The sequence below is a fragment of the Megascapheus bottae genome, chromosome 13 (genome assembly GCF_031878675.1).
Source record: "Megascapheus bottae isolate mThoBot1 chromosome 13, mThoBot2.hap1, whole genome shotgun sequence".
NCBI classification, from domain to species: domain Eukaryota; kingdom Metazoa; phylum Chordata; class Mammalia; order Rodentia; family Geomyidae; genus Megascapheus; species Megascapheus bottae.
Genome location: NC_143521.1, coordinates 58,798,313 through 58,819,392, shown reverse-complemented (window position 1 = coordinate 58,819,392; position 21,080 = coordinate 58,798,313). Strand labels below are relative to the sequence as shown.

Genomic DNA, 21,080 nt, shown 5'->3' with positions numbered 1-21,080 from the left:
ATCCCCAGCTCAGCACCAGCAAGGAGGGAGACCAGGGAGGAGCAGCCTGACCTGGAACATTCGCTCCTGGACGCCCCGTGCGCTTTCTCTGGCAGCAGGTGGACCAAGCCTCCTAATGGTTCCCCAGATGTGATCCAGACTCGCACAAACACATGAACGAGAGGCAAATAAGGGAGGCAGAGTCCAGGAAGCAGGGATTGCAGACCATAGACCAGGGAGCCTCCTCCGGGGAGGAAATGAACCCAGCAGGGATTGCAACCCAATATGGTCATGTGTGGGGATATGGAGCTACTGGAGAAGAGAGAGAGAGAGAGAGAGAGAGAGAGAGAGAGAGAGAGAGAGAGAGAGAGAGAGAGAGAGAGAGAGAGAGAGAGAGAGAGAGAGAGAGAGAGGGAGGGAGGGAGAGAACACAGGGACACATATGCGCCCATGAGTTGTCTGTGCCTCTGTATGTCAGTCCTGCATGAATCTCTTCACTCCCTGCTGAAAGGCCTCAAAACCTTGTCTTTGAGCCTGGCCCCTGCACCTTGGATTCTAAAACATTTCTAACTAAAAGAAGCCAAGACTCTGGGGAGAAAAGGCTGATTTTAGGGCCGGGGTAAGAAAAGTATAAAATTAGACTAGAACATCTTGTTATGCCAGAAAGTAAGGAGGTGCACAAAAAGTGTGGAGCCAGCTCGAAGGGCTCCCTTTGGCCAAATTTGGAATGATTGAGCACCAAAATAATCGAGTCCAGCGATGAATTACAAACGTTGACAAACACAGGTATTTATGTCTGCATTGACAATAGACGACAGATAGATGATAGCTAGATACATAAATGAATGATTAGCAGATGCTAGGTTGGTGTATTTTATGTATACATTTACACACATAAAATTAATGGATATATGGATGAAAGATGAATGGACAATGGAAAAATGGATGACTGGATAAGGAGTGGATAGAAGGGTGGATGACAGATGGATGATGGATAAATGAGTAGATGGGTGATGGATGGGTAACTGGATGAGTAGGTGGATGGGTGATGAGTAGGTGGATGGACAAGGTAAGAGCTCCAGTAGCATCTAATTTGAGGGTAATTGTGGTGAGAAGGCTTCAAGTGTCTTTCCCAGGAGTGGCTGTAGTTGCTGGGAAATAAAGAGCAGACACACTGAGAATGTTGGAAGGGATAACCTTGACCGGGATGCATTGTTTCATAAAGGGCACCTCCTTCGTACAAATAAAGGTAATAAACAAGTAAAATAAGTAAGAAGATAAGCAAACAAACAAAAAGGAGCAGATAAACCCAACAGCTTTGTGACCAACTGGCCACAAACAGCATCTGCGGAGAGGCAGGGGACAGTGGGTAGTGATATCTGTCACTCAATCCAGAGGTTTACAAGACATCAGGGAAGCAGAGAGAGGAGTGAGGAGTGAAAGAGGAGAGGAGATGGGGAGATGGAGAGATGGAGAGAGGGGGAGGGAAAGGAGCGAGGAGATGGGGAGATGGGGAGAGAGAGAGGGAGAGGGAGATGGAGGGAAAGGCATGCAGAGAAACTGATGAGCAAATAAACAAGCCTAGAACATTCCCTATGAGTGACTCTAAGCAAAAAGTATGCAAGCCTCTTGTACTATTTCCATTCTCAGAACTTTTCTATGGTTTGAAACTACAGCACCAGAGGAGAGCTCAGATATGGACACCATTGTCTTGTACAGCAGTTGCTCTGGCCCTGCCCCCCTGACCCCGGCGTCCATGAGCCCCCAGAACCCTGGGGATGGACTTGTCTCAAGGCCTCACCACACACAGCCTGTGTGGTGAAGAAGGCCCGGCCTGCAGAGAGCACCGGGGTTTGTAGACCCAGGACAGCCTGAACGCTCTGGAGACGATCACCCATAACTCAGGAAGACAAAGGCCCACTTTCGCAGGCTGTGGTAGGAGGAGGAGAAACAGGGCGCCGTGAAATGTCGGGAATTCCTGGGCAGATTCTCACCCTGTGGTCCCTGCCGGCTGTGGGCCTGGCTGGGGAGCCTATTTCAGTCTATAGTAGCCTATTTTAGCCCTAATCCAAGAGATCGGGAGGGCTGTGATCTGAAGCCAGTCCTGAGTTCAAACCCCGGCACTACCGAAACAAACCAACTCAAAAGAACCCACATTTCCATCTTAGTGTTCAGCAGTGGGCATCCACGCCAGCGTCACACCCTCCAGTCCATTCCCTGCGCCTGGCGGCCCCAGGCTCCTCTCCACCGAAGGTCTTTGGGTCCTCTGACCCTACAGGGCCTCCGAGGGCCTCTGGCCTTCCCTGGCTGGCGGGTCACCAGGTGGGGGCTGCATCCTGAGGTCCATGCCAGGCACATGCCAAATCTCCTTCTTCTGGAGGCGTGTGGCCCCCCTCTGTGGCCGTGACAAGCGCCACTGTGCACACGTGTATTAAAAAGATCTTTGTCCTCACATCCCGCTCTTGCGGGGACACTCTGCTGCTGACTGCTGGGTGATGCGGTCACCCTAGTTCTATTGGTATTTTTTTTTCAGTCCTTGGGCTTGAACTCAGGGCCTGAGCACTGTCCGTGGGCTTTTCCTCAAGGCTAGAGCTCTACCACTTGAGCCACAGCACCACTTCTGAGTTTTTCTATATGTGGGGTACAGAGGACTCGAACCCAGGCCTTCGTGCATACTAGGCAAGCACTTTTCCACTAGGTCAAGCTCCTGAGCCCTCTATCAGTATTTTAAATGTCTGCCATGCTGGGCTCCGTGTGATCCAGGCACACAGTGCTGCCTCTAGCCCCAACCCCAGCCTTACTTCCGTCATTTGGGGCCCTTGTGCCACAGCCTGCGTTCTTCCAAGGGCACCCCGACCCCCACACTCACCGCTGCTTGCTGGTGGGGTGGGGATCGGAGCTGGGCACAGGTCACGTGGCACTGCTCTCTGGCAGAGCCCAGGTCACGTGGCACTGCTCTCTGGCAGAGCCCCAGCCCGTCACACAGCTGTCAAGATCGCAGCCCTCGGGGCCAGGCAGTGACTCGCCCTGCAGCGTGACAGAACTCAAGGTGTCCTGAGACTGGGGTCTGCAGGGTGGGTGACAGGTTCAGCTCAGGGTGAAAGTGGCACCCAGGACAGCGCGGGCGCTGGGTCTGACGCAGCAGAGCTTTGCAATGGCACAAAGAGTCAGGGTGCAGAGGGGGACCTGCTTCCTGTCTAATGTCTGCTCAGAACTGGGGCACAGGGCCTCTGATGACCACAGACACGTTGCAGGGCCACTCCTGTCATGGGGCGCTCTCTTGGGCCCATCACCCATGTGGCCTGAGGAGAGCCGTGTCCTGTCTCATGAAGCCACCAGGAGTGGGGGCCACGGGAACGGCAGGCTTTGGCACTCAACACAGAAGATTTATTCAATTAGTGGTCCTGAGTTCGAGGGAGCTGGCTTCAGTCACGACTGCGGCGATGAGGCTGCAGCATCAGCGTAGAGATGCCCTGTGGCTGCTGCGAATGAATGCGGTGACGCTTGCTGCGGGGACCAGCAGGGGATGCCGCCTCCGAGATTCGCCACCTGTCTCAGGTGAGCTCTGCAGATGTAGCCTCGGCCTGGCAACCCTGTCACCAGGGGCTCACAATATCTCCCCTTCTTCTGGGGACCAGGAGGGCTTCCCGGAGGTGGCTGAGTGGAGGGGAAGGCGTGTGTCGGGAGGGCTGAGTGTTCTGAGGTGGGGGGCAGAGGACAGAGTGGTGAGGATGCTGGGGGGACTCTTGTGAGGCGGCAGGGGTGAGGGTGGCAAGGCCTGGGCACGCTCCAGAGAGGGGCTAGCACCCTGTGGGCCTGGCTGGAGACAGAGTGGTCTGGGGCAGGGGGTCTGCGGAAGCATCTGGAGGCCCCTCAGTGTCCAGGCTGTTCCTGGGGGCTGCAACTGGACGCCCCAGCTGTGGGCTCTCCCCCACGGGTTCCCCAGGGCCAGTCTGCAGGGGCAGGGCCAGCGACGTTGCCCCCTCCTGGAAGCCAGCTGCTCTTGTACCCACGTGGAGTCAGGATGCACTAAGAGCCCACCGTGCCCTGGGCTCCACGGTGGGCCAGCCAGCCTGCACAGCTGCTAACCCCGAGCCGTGCCAAGGCACGTGGGTGTGTCTCCGCGGGCAGCTCCTCCTCATGTCAATGGAAGCAGTATCTGCTGAGAGGCATCTAATTGCCGCCGTGCGATCCTAGACACTGAGTGGTAGAAAGCCAGCATGCTAGCAGGGCCCATGGATACAAACCCCTTGTTCAAGTCAAACACAATTTCCTGGGGCAATTCCCAGGAACACTACGGTAAAAAGTATTTTGTCATTAAATAGCTCTCCTTGCGTGGAGCCTGATGGTGTCTGCTTGGCCCTCTTTTCTTTTTCCCAGGGGCCATTGTCATGGAGCCTGTGTCCCCTCCTACCAGAGGAAGACCCCATGAAAAGAGAGCTTCAGGGCTAGGAGGTCCTCAGAGAATTCACCCCTCAGAGCCGAGAGCACGAGGTAAGGGGAGAGCAGCGTGGAGCTGGACTGCAGGGAGAAACGTGGCGAGGCACAGGTCGTGGAGGCCAGTTAACCCCTACACCCCGATCCCAGCTCCAGCCCCCTTTCAAAGGTGTGCATTCTGCAAGGGGCTCGCTCTCGAGTGCTCGTCTGTCTTTGCAGGTTCCAGAGGAACCTCTGCCCATGCACGCTCCTTCTCCGGTCCTGGCAGCTGTCAGTAAGTGACAGGTGCTCCACGGCAGGGGTGCTGACCGCAGGAGGGGCGTGTGCAGGACGAGGCTCCCCCCCCCCCAGCAAACCCCCCCGCTCTTGGCTCAATACAAAAGCCACGCGCTCTCTCACAGTCCCCAAAGTCTGAAGTTCAGACTTGAGGCTGTGCTCTCCTTAAAGCTGGGGAGGACAGACCCGGGGCCACGCCAAGTTGACCCCACGTGTTCTCAGCTGCAACTGGATCCCTCAGTCTCTGCTTCCATCTGCCTGTGGCCTCCTTCCCCGCGCGTCTGTCTTCTCTAACGAACTCACCGATCACATGGACCGAGGGCCACCCTCACCCAGCCGACCTCATTTAACTTGGTCACATTTCTCTATTTCCAAATAAGAATCACACCCACAGGACAGGAGTTAGGACCCAGATGTGTCACTTTGAGGGTGACACAGACAACCACACAGCTCTCTTCCTTTTCTTAATTAGGTGCTGTGAGTAAGCCAGGCGGTATTAAACTGGATCACTGCCTCTTCGGCACCAGGGCGGGTGGACTGGGCTGAGAGAGAGAAGCCGTCCCTCTCTGGGCTTGGTTCTGACCATTGGGATGTCAACTTCTGGGGAAGCAGTTCTATGATTGGGGGCCACGTGGCAGCGTGGACAGGACATCCAGCTGCATGGTGGGGTAGACGCCTGAGGTTTCTTGTGGGGCAGCTGCCCAGCCAGGCCAGTCCTGGCCAGACCTTCAGCTGAATAAAATCATATCTGTACTCGGGATGTGTCTTAGCACAGCAGCGTTGCCGTGCCTTGACGTGCTCTCAGTTCTAAAGGTGAGTCCAGTCCCGCGCCCTACCAGGAGGGAGCTCTGCTTTAAACCTCAGCTCTGCCCTGGGAAGGCTTTGTATTCTTCCCCAGGATTCTGGGAAGAGAAAAGCCAAGAAGGAACTGTAGAAGCTCTTGCAATGCTTCAGCTAAAGGTATCCAGCTTCCAACTCAAACATTCCAGGACCTCAGGCAGTGGTAGGACTGCGGGGCCCACCTGCCAGAAGCCCTGGGGAGTCGGGATGGTTACCAGTGGTGTTCTGGGGCCTCGTGATGATATTTGGGGCACTCCGGAGGTGTCCACTCAGGAGATGGGGTAGGAGAGCAGAGCCTGCATGCCTCCCCCCTGCACACCAGCACAACAGGAAGAAGCTCCCAGGGTCACAGTGAATCTCAGCCTTCTTAACTTGTTTTTCCAAACATGCTAAGAACTCTGGCATTTTCTGGTTTAACAAGAAAAAAAAATAGCCAAACAAAAGAATGTCTGAACTCTCTCTAGCTCTGAAGCACTTGTCTGCTACGGTCAGATTCACAAATTGTAGGCATGAAATTGCTTTCATTTAACGAGCCATCTCTGCTGGGAACATTCTCTGAATTCTCCATGGGGCAGCTGAAACACGAGATGTCACCCAGGGAGGTGAGCGTGTGCCCCACGTACCACACACAGCACGGGGACACCCGGGGGTGACCTCCCCCCTGTACATGCGTGCGTGCGTGCAGGGAGGGGCCTTGGCTTCTGTGATTTGGGCAGCATGCTGGGCGGGACCTGCGGGGTCTGTGGCCCTGTGGACATGTAACCCCTCTGGACACATGCCCCTACACTTGGTGGCAGTGATAGGAGGCTCTTTTCTGACAGAGCAAAGAGAATGTGGCCTGGACGTGGCCAGACTGCTTTTAAGTGAAAATTCCACCCTGCGGGAGAGTCCATGCATCCGCATTTATAGGATACATGGACCCATGGAGGAGACCACCCGGACAGCCATCTGAATCCGGCAGCAGCCTCAGACCTCACCTGCTGGGCTGTTCCCTGGTCACCCGTTGTATTCACCTGAAAAACCTCTGACCTCTTATCAGCAAGGTGGGGACATTTGCTGCACCCAGTCCAAGGCTTGCAATGGCCTGCTGGGCATCTATGACCTCAGGATCCCAGAGGAAGCCCGGGCCTTCCCCCAGGGCAAGACTCTGGTAGCCAGCTAAATAGCCACGGCCAGGGCGTTGAGTACCAACAGAAGCTACCAGGGCCTTTGTCAACCACAGAAACAACCCTTAGCAATGTTAAGGCCAAGCAAAAACTCCACTCCAAAAAGTCCATCCAATCACCAAGCCACTAGCCACACCTCACAGGTTCTGTGATTGCATGTTAAGTTGGCTTACCTGTGCCCTACGCCCAGAGGGCTCCTAGCTAGATGAGTGTGAGATCCAGTGAAACTTAGCATGGCTACACTGCAGGAAAGTAGCATGTTTCTGCTGTGGAGGTGGAGGAAAGAGACCACCCAGCACACCAGAAAACCACCAAGAACATGATCAAAGAACCCAGGACATCAAACCACCACCCAGAACACCACAAGACCACCCAGGACACCATCAACACCACCCAGGACACCATCAACACCACGCAGGACACCACAACACCACCTAGAACACCACTACACCACCCAGAACACCATCAACACCATCCAGAACACCACCAACACCATCCAGAACAACATCAACACCCCTAGAACACCATCAAAACCACCCAGAAAACAACACCACCACCCAGGACACCAACAACACAACCCAGGACACCATCAACACCACCCAGGACACCATCAACACCACCCAGAACACCATCAACACCACCCAGGACACCATCAACACCACCCAGAACACCACAACACCACCCAGAACACCATCAACACCACCCAGAACACCACAACACCACCCAGAACACTACAACAACAACCAGAACACCACAACAACACCCAGAACACCACAACACCACCCAGAACACTACAACACCACCCAGAACACCATCAACACCACCCAGAACACCACAACAACACCCAGAACACCATCAACTCCACCAGAACACCATCAACACCACCCAGGACACCATAAACACCACCCAGAACAACACAACACCACCCAGGACACCATCAACACCACCCAGAACACCATCAACACCACCCAGAACACCACAACACCACCCAGAACACTACAACAACACCCAGAACACCACAACAACACCCAGAACACCACAACACCACCCAGAACACTACAACACCATCCAGAACACCATCAACACCACCCAGAACACCACAACAACACCAAGAACACCATCAACTCCACCAGAACACCATCAACACCACCCAGGAAACCATCAACACCACCCAGAACACCAAAAAACCACCCAGGACACCATCAACACCACCCAGGACACCATCAACACCACCCAGAACACCACAACACCACCCAGAACACCACAACACCACCCAGGACACCATCAACACCACCCAGAACACCATCAACTCCACCCAGAACACCATCAACAACAACCAGGACAACATCAATACCACCCAGAACACCACAACACCACCCAGGACAACACAACACCACCCAGAACACCACACAACCACCCAGAACACCATCAACACCACACAGAACACCATCAACACCACCCAGAACACCATCAACACCACCAGAACACCATCAACACCACCAGAACACCACACCACCACCCAGAACACCATCAACACCACCCAGAACACCATCAACACCACCCAGAACACCATCAACACCCCCAGAACACCACAACACCACCCAGAACACCACAACACCACCCAGGACACCATCAACACCACCCACAACACTATCAACACCACCCAGAACACCATCAACATCACCCAGGACACCACAACACCACCCAGGACACCATCAACTCCACCCAGAACATGATCAACACCACCCAGAACACCATCAACATCACCCAGGACAACAGACCACCACCCAGAACACCATCAACACCACCCAGAACACCACAACAACACCCAGAACATCATCAACACCACCCAGAACACCACAACACCACCCAGAACACTACAACAACACCCAGAACACCACAACAACACCCAGAACACCACAACACCACCCAGAACACTACAACACCATCCAGAACACCATCAACACCACCCAGAACACCACAACAACACCAAGAACACCATCAACTCCACCAGAACACCATCAACACCACCCAGGAAACCATCAACACCACCCAGAACACCAAAAAACCACCCAGGACACCATCAACACCACCCAGGACACCATCAACACCACCCAGAACACCACAACACCACCCAGAACACCACAACACCACCCAGGACACCATCAACACCACCCAGAACACCATCAACTCCACCCAGAACACCATCAACAACAACCAGGACAACATCAATACCACCCAGAACACCACAACACCACCCAGGACAACACAACACCACCCAGAACACCACACCACCACCCAGAACACCATCAACACCACACAGAACACCATCAACACCACCCAGAACACCATCAACACCACCAGAACACCATCAACACCACCAGAACACCACACCACCACCCAGAACACCATCAACACCACCCAGAACACCATCAACACCACCCAGAACACCATCAACACCCCCAGAACACCACAACACCACCCAGAACACCACAACACCACCCAGGACACCATCAACACCACCCACAACACTATCAACACCACCCAGAACACCATCAACATCACCCAGGACACCACAACACCACCCAGGACACCATCAACTCCACCCAGAACATGATCAACACCACCCAGAACACCATCAACATCACCCAGGACAACAGACCACCACCCAGAACACCATCAACACCACCCAGAACACCACAACAACACCCAGAACATCATCAACACCACCCAGAACACTACAACACCACCCAGAACACCATCAACATCACCCAGAACACCACAACAACACCCAGAACACCACAACAACACCCAGAACACCACAATACCACCCAGAACACCATCAACACCACCCAGAACACCATCAACACCACCCAGAACACCATCAACACCACCCAGGACACCACAACACCACCCAGAACACCATCAACACAACCCAGAACACCATCAACACCACCCAGAACACCATCAACACCACTCAGAACACCACAACACCACCCAGAACACTACAACAACAACCAGAACACCACAACAACACCCAGAACACCACAACACCACCCAGAACACCACAATACCACCCAGAACACTACAACACCACCCAGAACACCATCAACACCACCCAGAACACCATCAACACCACCAGAACACCATCAACACCACCCAGGACACCATCAACACCACTCAGAACACCACAACACCACCCAGAACACTACAACAACAACCAGAACACCATCAACATCACCCAGGACAACACACCACCACCCAGAACACCATCAACACCACCCAGAACACCACAACAACACCCAGAACATCATCAACACCACCCAGAACACTACAACACCACCCAGAACACCATCGACATCACCCAGAACACCACAACAACACCCAGAACACCACAACAACACCCAGAACACCACAATACCACCCAGAACACCATCAACACCACCCAGGACACCATCAACATCACCCAGGACACCACAACATCACCCAGGACACCATCAACACCACCCAGAGCACCATCAACACCACCCAGAACACCATCAACACCACCCAGAACACCATTAACACCCCCAGAACACCACAACACCACCCAGAACACCACAACACCACCCAGGACACCATCAACATCACCCAGAACACCAAAACTCCACCCAGAACACCACAACACCACCCAGAACACCAAAACTCCACCCAGAACACTACAACACCACACAGAACACCATCAACACCACCAGAACACCATCAACACCACCCAGAACACCATCAACACCACCCAGAACACCATCAACACCACCAGAACACCATCAACACCACCCAGGACACCATCAACACCACCCACAACACTATCAACACCACCCAGAACACCATCAACATCACCCAGGACACCACAACACAACCCAGGACACCATCAACACCACCCAGGACACCATCAACACCACCCAGGACACCAACAACTCCACCCAGAACATGATCAACATCACCCAGAACACCATTACCACCACCCAGAACACGATCAACACCACCCAGAACACCACAACAACACCCAGAACACCATCAACACCACCCAGAACACCACAACAACACCCAGAACACCATCAACACCACCCAGAACACCACAACACCACCCAGAACACCATCAACATCACCCAGAACACCACAACAACACCCAGAACACCACAACACCACCCAGAACACCACAACACCACCCAGGACACCACAACAACACCCAGAACACCATCAACACCACCCAGAACACCACAACACCACCTAGAACACCACAACACCACCCAGAACACCATCAACACCACCCAGAACACCACAACACCACCCAGAACATCAACACCACCCACAACACCATCAACACCACACAGAATACCATCAACACCACCCACCCAGAATACCATCAACACCACCCAGAACACCACCAACACCACCCAGAACACCACAACAACACCCAGAACACCATCAACTCCACCAGAACACCATCAACACCACCCAGGACACCATCAACACCACCCAGAACACCATCAACACCACCCAGAACAACATTAACACCATCCAGAACACCCAGAATACCACAATACCACACAGAACACCACACCACCACCCAGAACACCACAACACGACCCAGAGCACCATCAACACCCCCAGAACTCCATCAACACCACTCAGGACACCACACCACCACCCAGAACACCACATCACCACCCAGAGCACCATCAACACCACTCAGGACACCATCAACACCACCCAGGACACCACAACACCACCCAGGACACCACAACACCACCCAGAACACCACCAACACCACTCAGGACACCATCAACACCACGTAGAACACCACAACACCACCCAGGACACCACAACACCACCCAGAACACCACAACACCACCCAGGACACCACAACACCACCCAGAATACCATCAACAACACCCAGAATACAGCACCACCACCCAGAACACCACAACACCACCCAGAACACCATCAACACCACCCAGGACACCACAACACCACCCAGAACACCATCAACACCATCCAGAACAACATCAACACCACCCAGGACACCAAAACACCACCCAGGACACCACAACACCACCCAGAACACCATCACCACCACCCAGAACACCATCAACACCACCCAGAACAACATCAACACCACCCAGAATACCATCAACACCACTCAGGACACCACAACACCACCCAGGACACCATCAACACCACCCAGAACACCACAACACCACCCAGAACACCACAACACCACCCAGAACAACATCAACACCACCCAGAACAACATCAACACCACCCAGAACAACATTAACACCACCCAGGACACCATCAACACCACCCAGGACAACGCTACACCACCCAGGACACCATCAACACCACCCAGGACACCATCAACACCACCCAGGACACCATCAACACCACCCAGAACACCATCAACACCACCCAGGACACCACACCACCACCCAGATCACAACACCACCCAGAACACCATCAACACCACCCAAAACACCACAACACCACCCAGAGCACAACACTACCACCCAGAACACCATCAACACCCCCAGAACGCCACACCAGCACCCAGAACACCACACCACCCAGGACACCACAACACCACCCAGGACACCATCAACACCACCCAGGACACCACAACACCACCCAGAACACCACACCACCACCCAGGACACCACAACACCACCCAGAACACCATCAACACCACCCAGGACACCATCAACACCACCCAGAACACCATCAACACCACCCAGAACACCATCAACACCACCCAGAACACCACAACACCACCCAGAACACCACAACACCACCCAGAACACCACAACACCACCCAGAACACTACAACACCACACAGAACACCATCAACACCACACAGAACACCATCAACACCACCCAGGACACCACAACACCACCCAGAACACCATCAACACCACTCAGGACACCACACCACCACCCAGAACACCACAACACCACCCAGGACACCATCAACACCACCCAGAACACCACAACACCACCCAGAGCACCATCAACACTCCCAGAACACCATCAACACCACTCAGGACACCATCAACACCACCCAAGACACCATCAACACCACCCAAGACACCATCAACACCACCCAGAACACCACAACACCACCCAGAGCACCATCAACACTCCCAGAACACCATCAACACCACTCAGGACACCACACCACTACCCAGAACACCACAACACCACCCAGGACACCATCAACACCACCCAGAACACCACAACACCACCCAGAGCACCATCAACATCCCCAGAACACCATCAACACCACTCAGGACACCACACCACCACCCAGAACACCACAACACCACCCAGAACACCACAACACCACCCAGAGCACCATCAACACTCCCAGAACACCATCAACACCACTGAGGACACCACAACACCACCCAGAACACCACACCACCACCCAGAACACCATCAACACCACCCAGAACACTACAACACCACCCAGAACACCATCAACACCACCCAGAACACTACAACACCACCCAGAACACCATCAATACCACCCAGAACACCATCAACACCACCCAGGACACCACAACACCACCCAGGACACCACAACACCACCCAGAACACCACAACACCACCCAGAACACCATCAACACCACCCAGAACACCACAACACCACCCAGGACACCACAACACCACCCAGGACACCACAACACCACCTAGAACACCATCAACACCACCCAGAACACCATCAACACCACCCAGGACACCACAACACCACCCAGGACACCATCAAGACCACCAAGGACACCATCAACACCACCCAGGACACCACACCACCACCCAGAGCACCATCAACACCACCCAGAACACCACACCACCACCCAGAACACCACAACACCACCCAGGACACCATCAACACCACCCAGAACACCATCAACACCACCCAGAACACCACACCACCACCCAGAACACCATCAACACCACCCATAGCACCATCAACACCACCAGAACACCATCAACACCACCCAGAACACCACAACACCACCCAGAACACCATCAACATCTCCCAGAGATACTGACAGTCGTGGTGACGGGGTGGTGGTGTGACGATGACAGTTTGATGGTGTACTGAGGTGACAGTAGTGGTGGTGATACTGGTGGCAGCGTGCCTTGGTGTTTGCGGTGATGGCGAGGCTGGCTGTGGTGAGGGTGGTGATGGTGGCACCCTACACACGTGCACACCACCACTACATGCACACTAACACACGTGTACCCTTATGCACTACACATGCACAAACCACACACCCACCACACAACCTACCATGTGTACACACCCACTGCACGCGTGTACATGCATGTGTCCATCCGCCATACACATGCGCTCCACACACGCGCTCCACTGTGCACAGGCTGCACACCGCACGCATGTGCATGCACCACACCTCCACACACACTTCCTGGCAGCACTGGCGGTCAGCAGTCTGACGGGCTGTCTCTCTGGGGATACTGGCTGCCGAGTGTCCCACTTCCCCTGGCCTCTGGACCCCGTCCCCTCACTCTGGGACGCTCCCGTCCTCCTCTTCCATCAGAGCTGCTGAGGCCCTCAGGCCTCCTGTTCAACCCAGGCCAAGAGACCCAGCTCATGTCTCGTCTGCCAAGTCCCTTGTGGTTCGGGGGACCTTGTAGGCCACGTCCTGAGTGGCTTGGGAGCGGGGGGTATTTTCCCTGGCATGGTGGTCACTTTTCAAAGGCGCCAGAACAGGGCTGTGGACGGTACACTCTTTAGGACATGTTCCTTTCAAGTTCCGGAACCTTCCTCCCAAAAGACATCAACAAGGAGCTGCCCAGAGTCCCGCTCAGGAAGGCTCGGGGCTGTGCTCGTGGAGGCACAAGGCGGCGGCGTGTGCTGCTCGTCCCTGCCCTTGGCACCTCCTCCTCACAGGACATGGCGGCAGGCCCTAGCATCACGTATGTGCATGGCCACACGGGAAGGCAGGCCGTGCCCCGGTCTGGGCACCGCCGGTCTGTGCTCAGGGCAGTCTCACCGGCTGGCCCTGGGGCCTCCCCAGAGCCTCCTGCCGGGACTGGCCCCGAGCCAAGAGCGCGCTGGCATTCGGTGGAGCCTGCACAGCAGCGAATGAAGCTAGAAAGGGCAGTGGCCTCCCAAAGTGACAGACAGAACCAGGTAGCTGGAGTCCAAGCTGCAGGACCAGCAGGGGGGGCCCGCAGTGGGAGGTGCCCTGCTGGAGCACACGATGTTGCTTAGCCATGTCTGCAGACTGAATGAGCCACCCAGCCGACTCAGAAGACCGGGGTGCCAGCTGAGGGAGGGGAGCACAGGCTGTGCTGGGGCCAGCACGAGGGTGCAGGCGGGTGAGGGCAAGGCCCAGGAGGAACCCACACGTGCACATGTGGAAGCCAGTGGGCATTTGAGCCCCAGCAGGCCAGTGCACTCCAGAAGACGCCGACTTGCTGTTCTAATCTATCACACTTGGTGTGGAGCCCGGCTGGCCCCAGGGGCAGCTCTGTCCTCCAGGGCTTCTGCCGGCTCTGCTGCAACTGGACGGTGCCAAATCCTTGATGCTGATCCATGTGCGATGGTTTGGGCCTGCAGGCGGGGCACCCAGGGCCAGGCCACCCTCTGCCCATCCCTGCCACATCTTGACAAGATGGATTGGGTTCTGGAATTCTTCACGGAAGGGTAAGAAGCCTCATTTTTTTTCCTGCCTCCTCTTTAAAAATGAAATTTCAAATACACCTAAGGGAGAAATGTTGTTGTAAGGGAGAACATGTCCTCTCACTCTTGAGACAGAAGCTCCTGCTTTCCCTCCACCCTGACCCCAGCCATGGAGAGATGGCTTCCTGCAGCTGTGGGCGCCAGCTGAGGACAAAGGCAGGCAGGCCAGGCACTGTGCTCCTTCCCTAAACTCCCTCCTAGGACAGGGAGAAGGGAGAAACTCAGCCATCTTTCGCCTTAGAACTACCTTGCACAGTGCTTTCCCGAGACAAGGGAAACTGAGGCTCAGACAGCAGGAGAGCCACCCAGTTGATGGGCGGTGTACTGCTCAGAGCTGAGGTGTGCGTCTGTGAGTAGAAGTGTGTACACTGCATACACGCACAGGGATGGTAATGAGCATGCACGGCTGGCCACACACCAGCGCGGTCACACAGGCAGTGTGCATTCTGTGTATGTGGGGCACACGGTGCATGTGTGGACACTGTGTGGATGCACCGTGGACGTGTAAAGGAACGTGTGTACACAGGAACGGGCTCACACATGGCTGTGTGTGCACACATAAATACTGCATTTCCTAGGCAGGTGTATGTGCATATGTGTGTACGCGTGAGTGTGTGGGGTGGGGTGTGTACAGCACGTGGTTCAGGGACAGCTCCATCAGCCGTGCTGAAGGCTGCTCCTGAGTGATGTCACACCTGAGTGTCTCCCGGGAGTGGTGCAGCCAGGTCCCCTTGCAGGGACAGCCAGGATCTGGCACCGCAGCAGGGGCCAGGATTCAGCGTCCTGCCACTGTGTGGCCCTGGATGGCCCTACCCTGGCCTTTTGGGGCCCATTCACTCCAAGTGAGCAGAGGGCACCCTGCGAGTGCCCCACACCCAGAGCCTTCCTTCTAACAGCCCTGGCATGGGCTCAGCCTCCCTACCACTACCCCAGGGCCACCCGAACCCCACAGGAAACTCCTGCTCGTGCCCAGCGAGGCCTGGACTCTGGCCACCCCTGGGCCAGGAGTCTTTCTGGGCACGCTCTGCTGGCTCGCTGCAGGATGGTCTGCAGTGGGCAGGCCTGACTTCCTGTGTCTGGGTGGAGGGGTCTGCTGGCTCTTTGCAAGCAGTTGAATACGCTTCAGCCACTGTCTCCCCAGCCCGAGGACACAGGGTGGGGGGGTTTCCTTCATCTCCCCCTCTTCCCGTCCACACCCACCCTGCCTGATCACTTATGCCAGGAGGGCAGACTGCCAGCTGTTCCCAAGGGCCTGAGCTACTCACTGGCCAGGCCTCCTGAGGACCCAGGCTGGCCTGGGCTTGAGTACAGCTCCCGGGCAGTATGAAGTCTTGTTGGCATCAAGCCCAGGTCTTCTGTTCCCTTCTTCCTTCAAATGCCTTGTGCCCGGGCAGCCGTGGCTTGTAAACACAAGGCTGGCAATGGAGGCAGGACCCAGATGGACTGTCATCTCACCCTGCACACCTTAGAGCACTGCTCACAGGAGGAGATGCTCCCATGCTGGGGAGGCCCACGTGGCTGACCAGCTGCCGGGCAATTGCGTCTGACCAGTGCCCCTGCCCTTTTCTGAGTCCTCCTCTGTTCCTCACGCCTCCAGGACAAAGCCCACTCCTGCCGTGGTGAGCGTGGCTCAGAGCTCCTGAGAGTCTCATCCTCCCCATCAAGTATCAAGTTCAGTCTGTCACTACCCCCAAGGGAGGCAGAGGAGTCTGGGGCCTCACCCCATAGGTCAGGCTGTGCCTCTCCTTGCCCTGTGCACTAAGGCTAGCCGGGTGAAGACCAGTGCCAGTAAGAAAGTACAGGGCAAGTGGGGGCTTCCACACAGCTCAGCTGGCGGCTGACTCTGGGAGCCAGGGCGGTGGAGAGGAGCCAAGCTGACTGCTCAGACTTGGTGGAAGCTCTGGGCCAGAGGCAGCCATTGTCAGGGGCTGAAGGCAGCCTGCAGCCTGCGCACAGGTGAGGGGCTCCCTCCAAGCCAGCCTCTGGAATGCCTTCCTGGGCAGGTAGAAGCCACCCCTCCTCCCCCAGCCTCCAATCTGCCCAGTCTCATTCTGCAGGGGAGAGAGCAAGCAGGGAGCTCATTTCTGGAAGATCCCAGCAGGGAAATGTCAGCCAGCTTGTCCCTTCCAGCCACCTCTTCCCTGGGGATGTGTCTCCCACAGACTTGAGGCTGGGGGGGAGGGGGGCACCTCTGTGGGAGAGATGGGGGAAGGGAGCCCCACGTTTGCTCTTCCTTAGTCTGCCAGCTCATGCAAAGCCGCCCATCGCGGAGCCCTTGAGTGTGAAGTTTGTCAAGGGGCTGATTTTGAACACACTCGCACACACCCCGGCGGTGAAGCGCAGAGCAGTTAAATGCGGGGTCACGCAGCTTGAGAATTAACTTCTTCAATAATTGCCAACCTGGGTGCAGAGCTTCGGAGCCTGCCCAGGGCTTCCACGGGCACCGTGGCTATGATTCATGCCGGCAGCGCAGGGGAGCGCGCAGAGGAGGGAACTGAGGCTGGCTGAGGAGGTGGCTCTGGGGGAGCGCAGACCCCCAGCTCGGCAGGGCCAGAGCCTGGTGGGCGGCGCGGGGCGCAGGGCGCGGGGCGGGGACGTGGGGCGCGGAGAGCAGGGCGGGGACGCGGGGCGGGGCGCGGGACGCGGGGCGGGGCGCGGGACGCGGGGCGCGGGCGCGGGGCTCGCCCCCTCCACCGGGCCGGGAGAGGGGCGGAAGGAGGCGCCTCCAGCCCGTGGCCGCCGCAGGCCTCTGCACTGGGCGCCGGCCCGGGCCTGCAGGCCGCGGCCGGGCCTGGAGGGGGCGCCCTCGCCGGGCGCGCGCCCCGCGCCGCCGCCGCCGCCCCGGGCTCCTCCCCGGCGCCGCGCGGGCAGGCTCGCCCAGGCGGCCGCGGGCTGCGGCTCCCGGCCCGCTCCCCGGGGCCCGCTCCCCCGGGCCCGGCCCGGCCCGGCGCCCCGCCCCGCGTGCCCGCCCCGCCGCGCCACTCGACCCAAGTTGGAAGCCGAGCCCGAGCGGCGGCGGCACTCGCGCCGAGCGCTCGGCGGCGTTGGCGGCGGCGACGCGGCGCCCGCGGGGTCGGTGCGGAGCTGCGCGGGACGCCCGCGCCCGGGAGCAGCGGGACGGGAGGACTCGCGGCGGTGCCAGCGCCCAGCCCGGGAAAGTAAAGTTGGAGCCGGAGGCCGGGCGCGGGGGCCCGGAGGAGCCTGGCCGCAGCCAGCCGGATGGGAGGCGGAGCGCCTGGGCCGCCGCCGCCGCCGCCCGCAGCCTGCGCCCCGGCCGGGCTCCGGGGCCGCGTCGTCGCCGCGGGCTCGCGGCCCGGGCGCCCCCAGTGAGCGGGGCCGAGGGCGGGGCCCCGCGGACCCCGGGCCCGGCCCCTTCCCCCGCCGCCGCCGCCGCCGCGGCCCCGCGCTCTCCCCAGCTCCGGCTCCAGCTCCGCGCTCGCGCGCGCGCGCCGGCGGCGGCGGGGAGCCCAGCAGCCTCGCTCTCCGCCGCCCGCCGGGCCACCACGGCCACGGGCCGCCGGCGATGCGGGCGCCGACCCGAGCCCGGCGGCGCCCGACCTGCGGCGGCTGCGCCCCGGCTCCGGGCAGGACCGCGTAGCCGGCGCGAGGACCATGGCGTCCCCGGCGCTGGCGGCCGCGCTGGCGGCGGCGGCGGCGGCGGAGGCGCCGGGCCCGAACGCGAGCGGCGCGGGTGAGGGCGGCGCGGGCGCCAACGCCTCGGGGGGCACCCGGGGCCCCCCGCCGGGCCCGTACTCGGCGGGCGCCGTGGCGGGGCTGGCGGCCGTGGTGGGCTTCCTGATCGTCTTCACCGTGGTGGGCAACGTGCTGGTGGTGATCGCCGTGCTGACCAGCCGCGCGCTGCGCGCCCCGCAGAACCTGTTCCTCGTGTCGCTGGCGTCGGCGGACATCCTGGTGGCCACGCTCGTCATGCCCTTCTCGCTGGCCAACGAGCTGATGGCCTACTGGTACTTCGGGCCGGTGTGGTGCGGCGTGTACCTGGCGCTGGACGTGCTCTTCTGCACCTCGTCCATCGTGCACCTGTGCGCCATCAGCCTGGACCGCTACTGGTCGGTGACGCAGGCCGTCGAGTACAACCTGAAGCGCACGCCGCGCCGCGTCAAGGCCACCATCGTGGCCGTGTGGCTCATCTCGGCCGTCATCTCCTCCCCGCCGCTCATCTCCTTCTTCCGCCAGCCCGACGGCGCGGCCTACCCGCAGTGCGGCCTCTACGACGAGACCTGGTACATCCTGTCGTCCTGCATCGGCTCCTTCTTCGCGCCCTGCCTCATCATGGGCCTGGTCTACGCGCGCATCTACCGCGTGGCCAAGCTGCGCACGCGCGCGCTGGGCGGGGGCCCCGACGGCGCGGCGCCCGCCACGGACAACGGCCCGGCGGCGGCGGGCGAGAACGGGCACTGCGCCGCCGCGGAGCCGGAGCCGGAGCCGGAGCCGGACGACAGCAGCGCGGCCGAGAGGCGGCGGCGCCGGGGCGCCCTGCGGCGGGGTGGGCGGCGGCGCGCGGGCGCGGGGCCGGGCGGCGGCGGGGGGGACGCGCCGGGGCCCGCGGCGGCCCCCGCCCCCGAGGCCGGCCCGCCGCCCGCCGCCGCCCGCTCCCCCGGCCCCGGCCGCGCGTCCCGCGCCAGCGCGCGCTCCGTCGAGTTCTTCCTGTCGCGCCGGCGCCGCGCGCGCAGCAGCGTGTGCCGCCGCAAGGTGGCCCAGGCGCGCGAGAAGCGCTTCACGCTGGTGCTGGCCGTGGTCATGGGCGTGTTCGTGCTCTGCTGGTTCCCCTTCTTCTTCAGCTACAGCCTGTACGGCATCTGCCGCGAGGCCTGCCAGCTGCCCGACCCGCTCTTCAAGTTCTTCTTCTGGATCGGCTACTGCAACAGCTCGCTCAACCCCGTCATCTACACCGTCTTCAACCAGGACTTCCGCCGCTCCTTCAAGCACATCCTCTTCCGACGGCGCCGCCGCCGGGGCTTCAGGCAGTGAGGCCCGGGGGGCCGGGAGGAGACAGGGGAGACCCTGTGCCTCCCCAGCTCAGCCAGGGGCCGCTCTCTGCGGGGCTCTGCGGGCTGTGACCCTGAGCTCAGGGGTCTGGGGGGGTCACCAACCCCCAGAGGAGGAGGGAGGAGCCTCCCCAGACACGCCCCAGTGTCCCCTGCGAACAGGGGCCCCGCCTGGGCGTGTAGGACACAGAGGGCAGCTGACCATCGGATTCCTGAGAGTATGTGTTTGCCAAAAAAAAAAGGAACCAAAACAACCAAACTATTTTCTAAATAAACCTTTGTAATCTAAGCGTTGGCTGCAGCTGTGGGTGCTTCAGGCAGGGTTAAGACCCCTTCTAGTCCAGCCCAGGCATGGAGGGGAGGGCACTGGGGACTCCAGATCCCTCATGATGAGGAAGGGGACTTCCCTTAAAAAAACAGGCCCTAAATTACTTATATACCTACTCCAATGCTTGTGCTGTAAACAGCTAGGAAGCAAAAGCATGGGGCCCAAGCTGAGTCCAAATCTAGACGTGGGGGGCGGGGCCGCAGCCTCCTGGAGCACCCCACCCCTCTAACATCTGCTGCTTTAGAGAAGGGCCGGCGGGGAAGTCCAGGCCTCAAGAGAACCTCAGGCCAGTCCCCTGAGCT

At 58.5% G+C, this 21,080-nt stretch overlaps 1 protein-coding gene across 1 annotated transcript; it reads left to right on the top strand.

Moving 5' to 3' along the window:
* Positions 1-19,056: 19,056 nt before the first annotated feature.
* On the top strand, positions 19,057-20,739 carry Adra2c (adrenoceptor alpha 2C). The gene has a single exon (XM_090344125.1). It carries the CDS (start codon positions 19,057-19,059, stop codon positions 20,431-20,433), a length of 1,377 nt encoding a protein of 458 aa, XP_090200251.1. The 3' UTR covers positions 20,434-20,739.
* Positions 20,740-21,080: the final 341 nt, after the last annotated feature.

Coding starts and splice junctions, on each gene's coding strand:
- Adra2c (XM_090344125.1), top strand. CDS start 19,057: ATGGCGTCCCCGGCGCTGGCGGCCGCGCTGGCGGCGGCGGCGGCGGCG.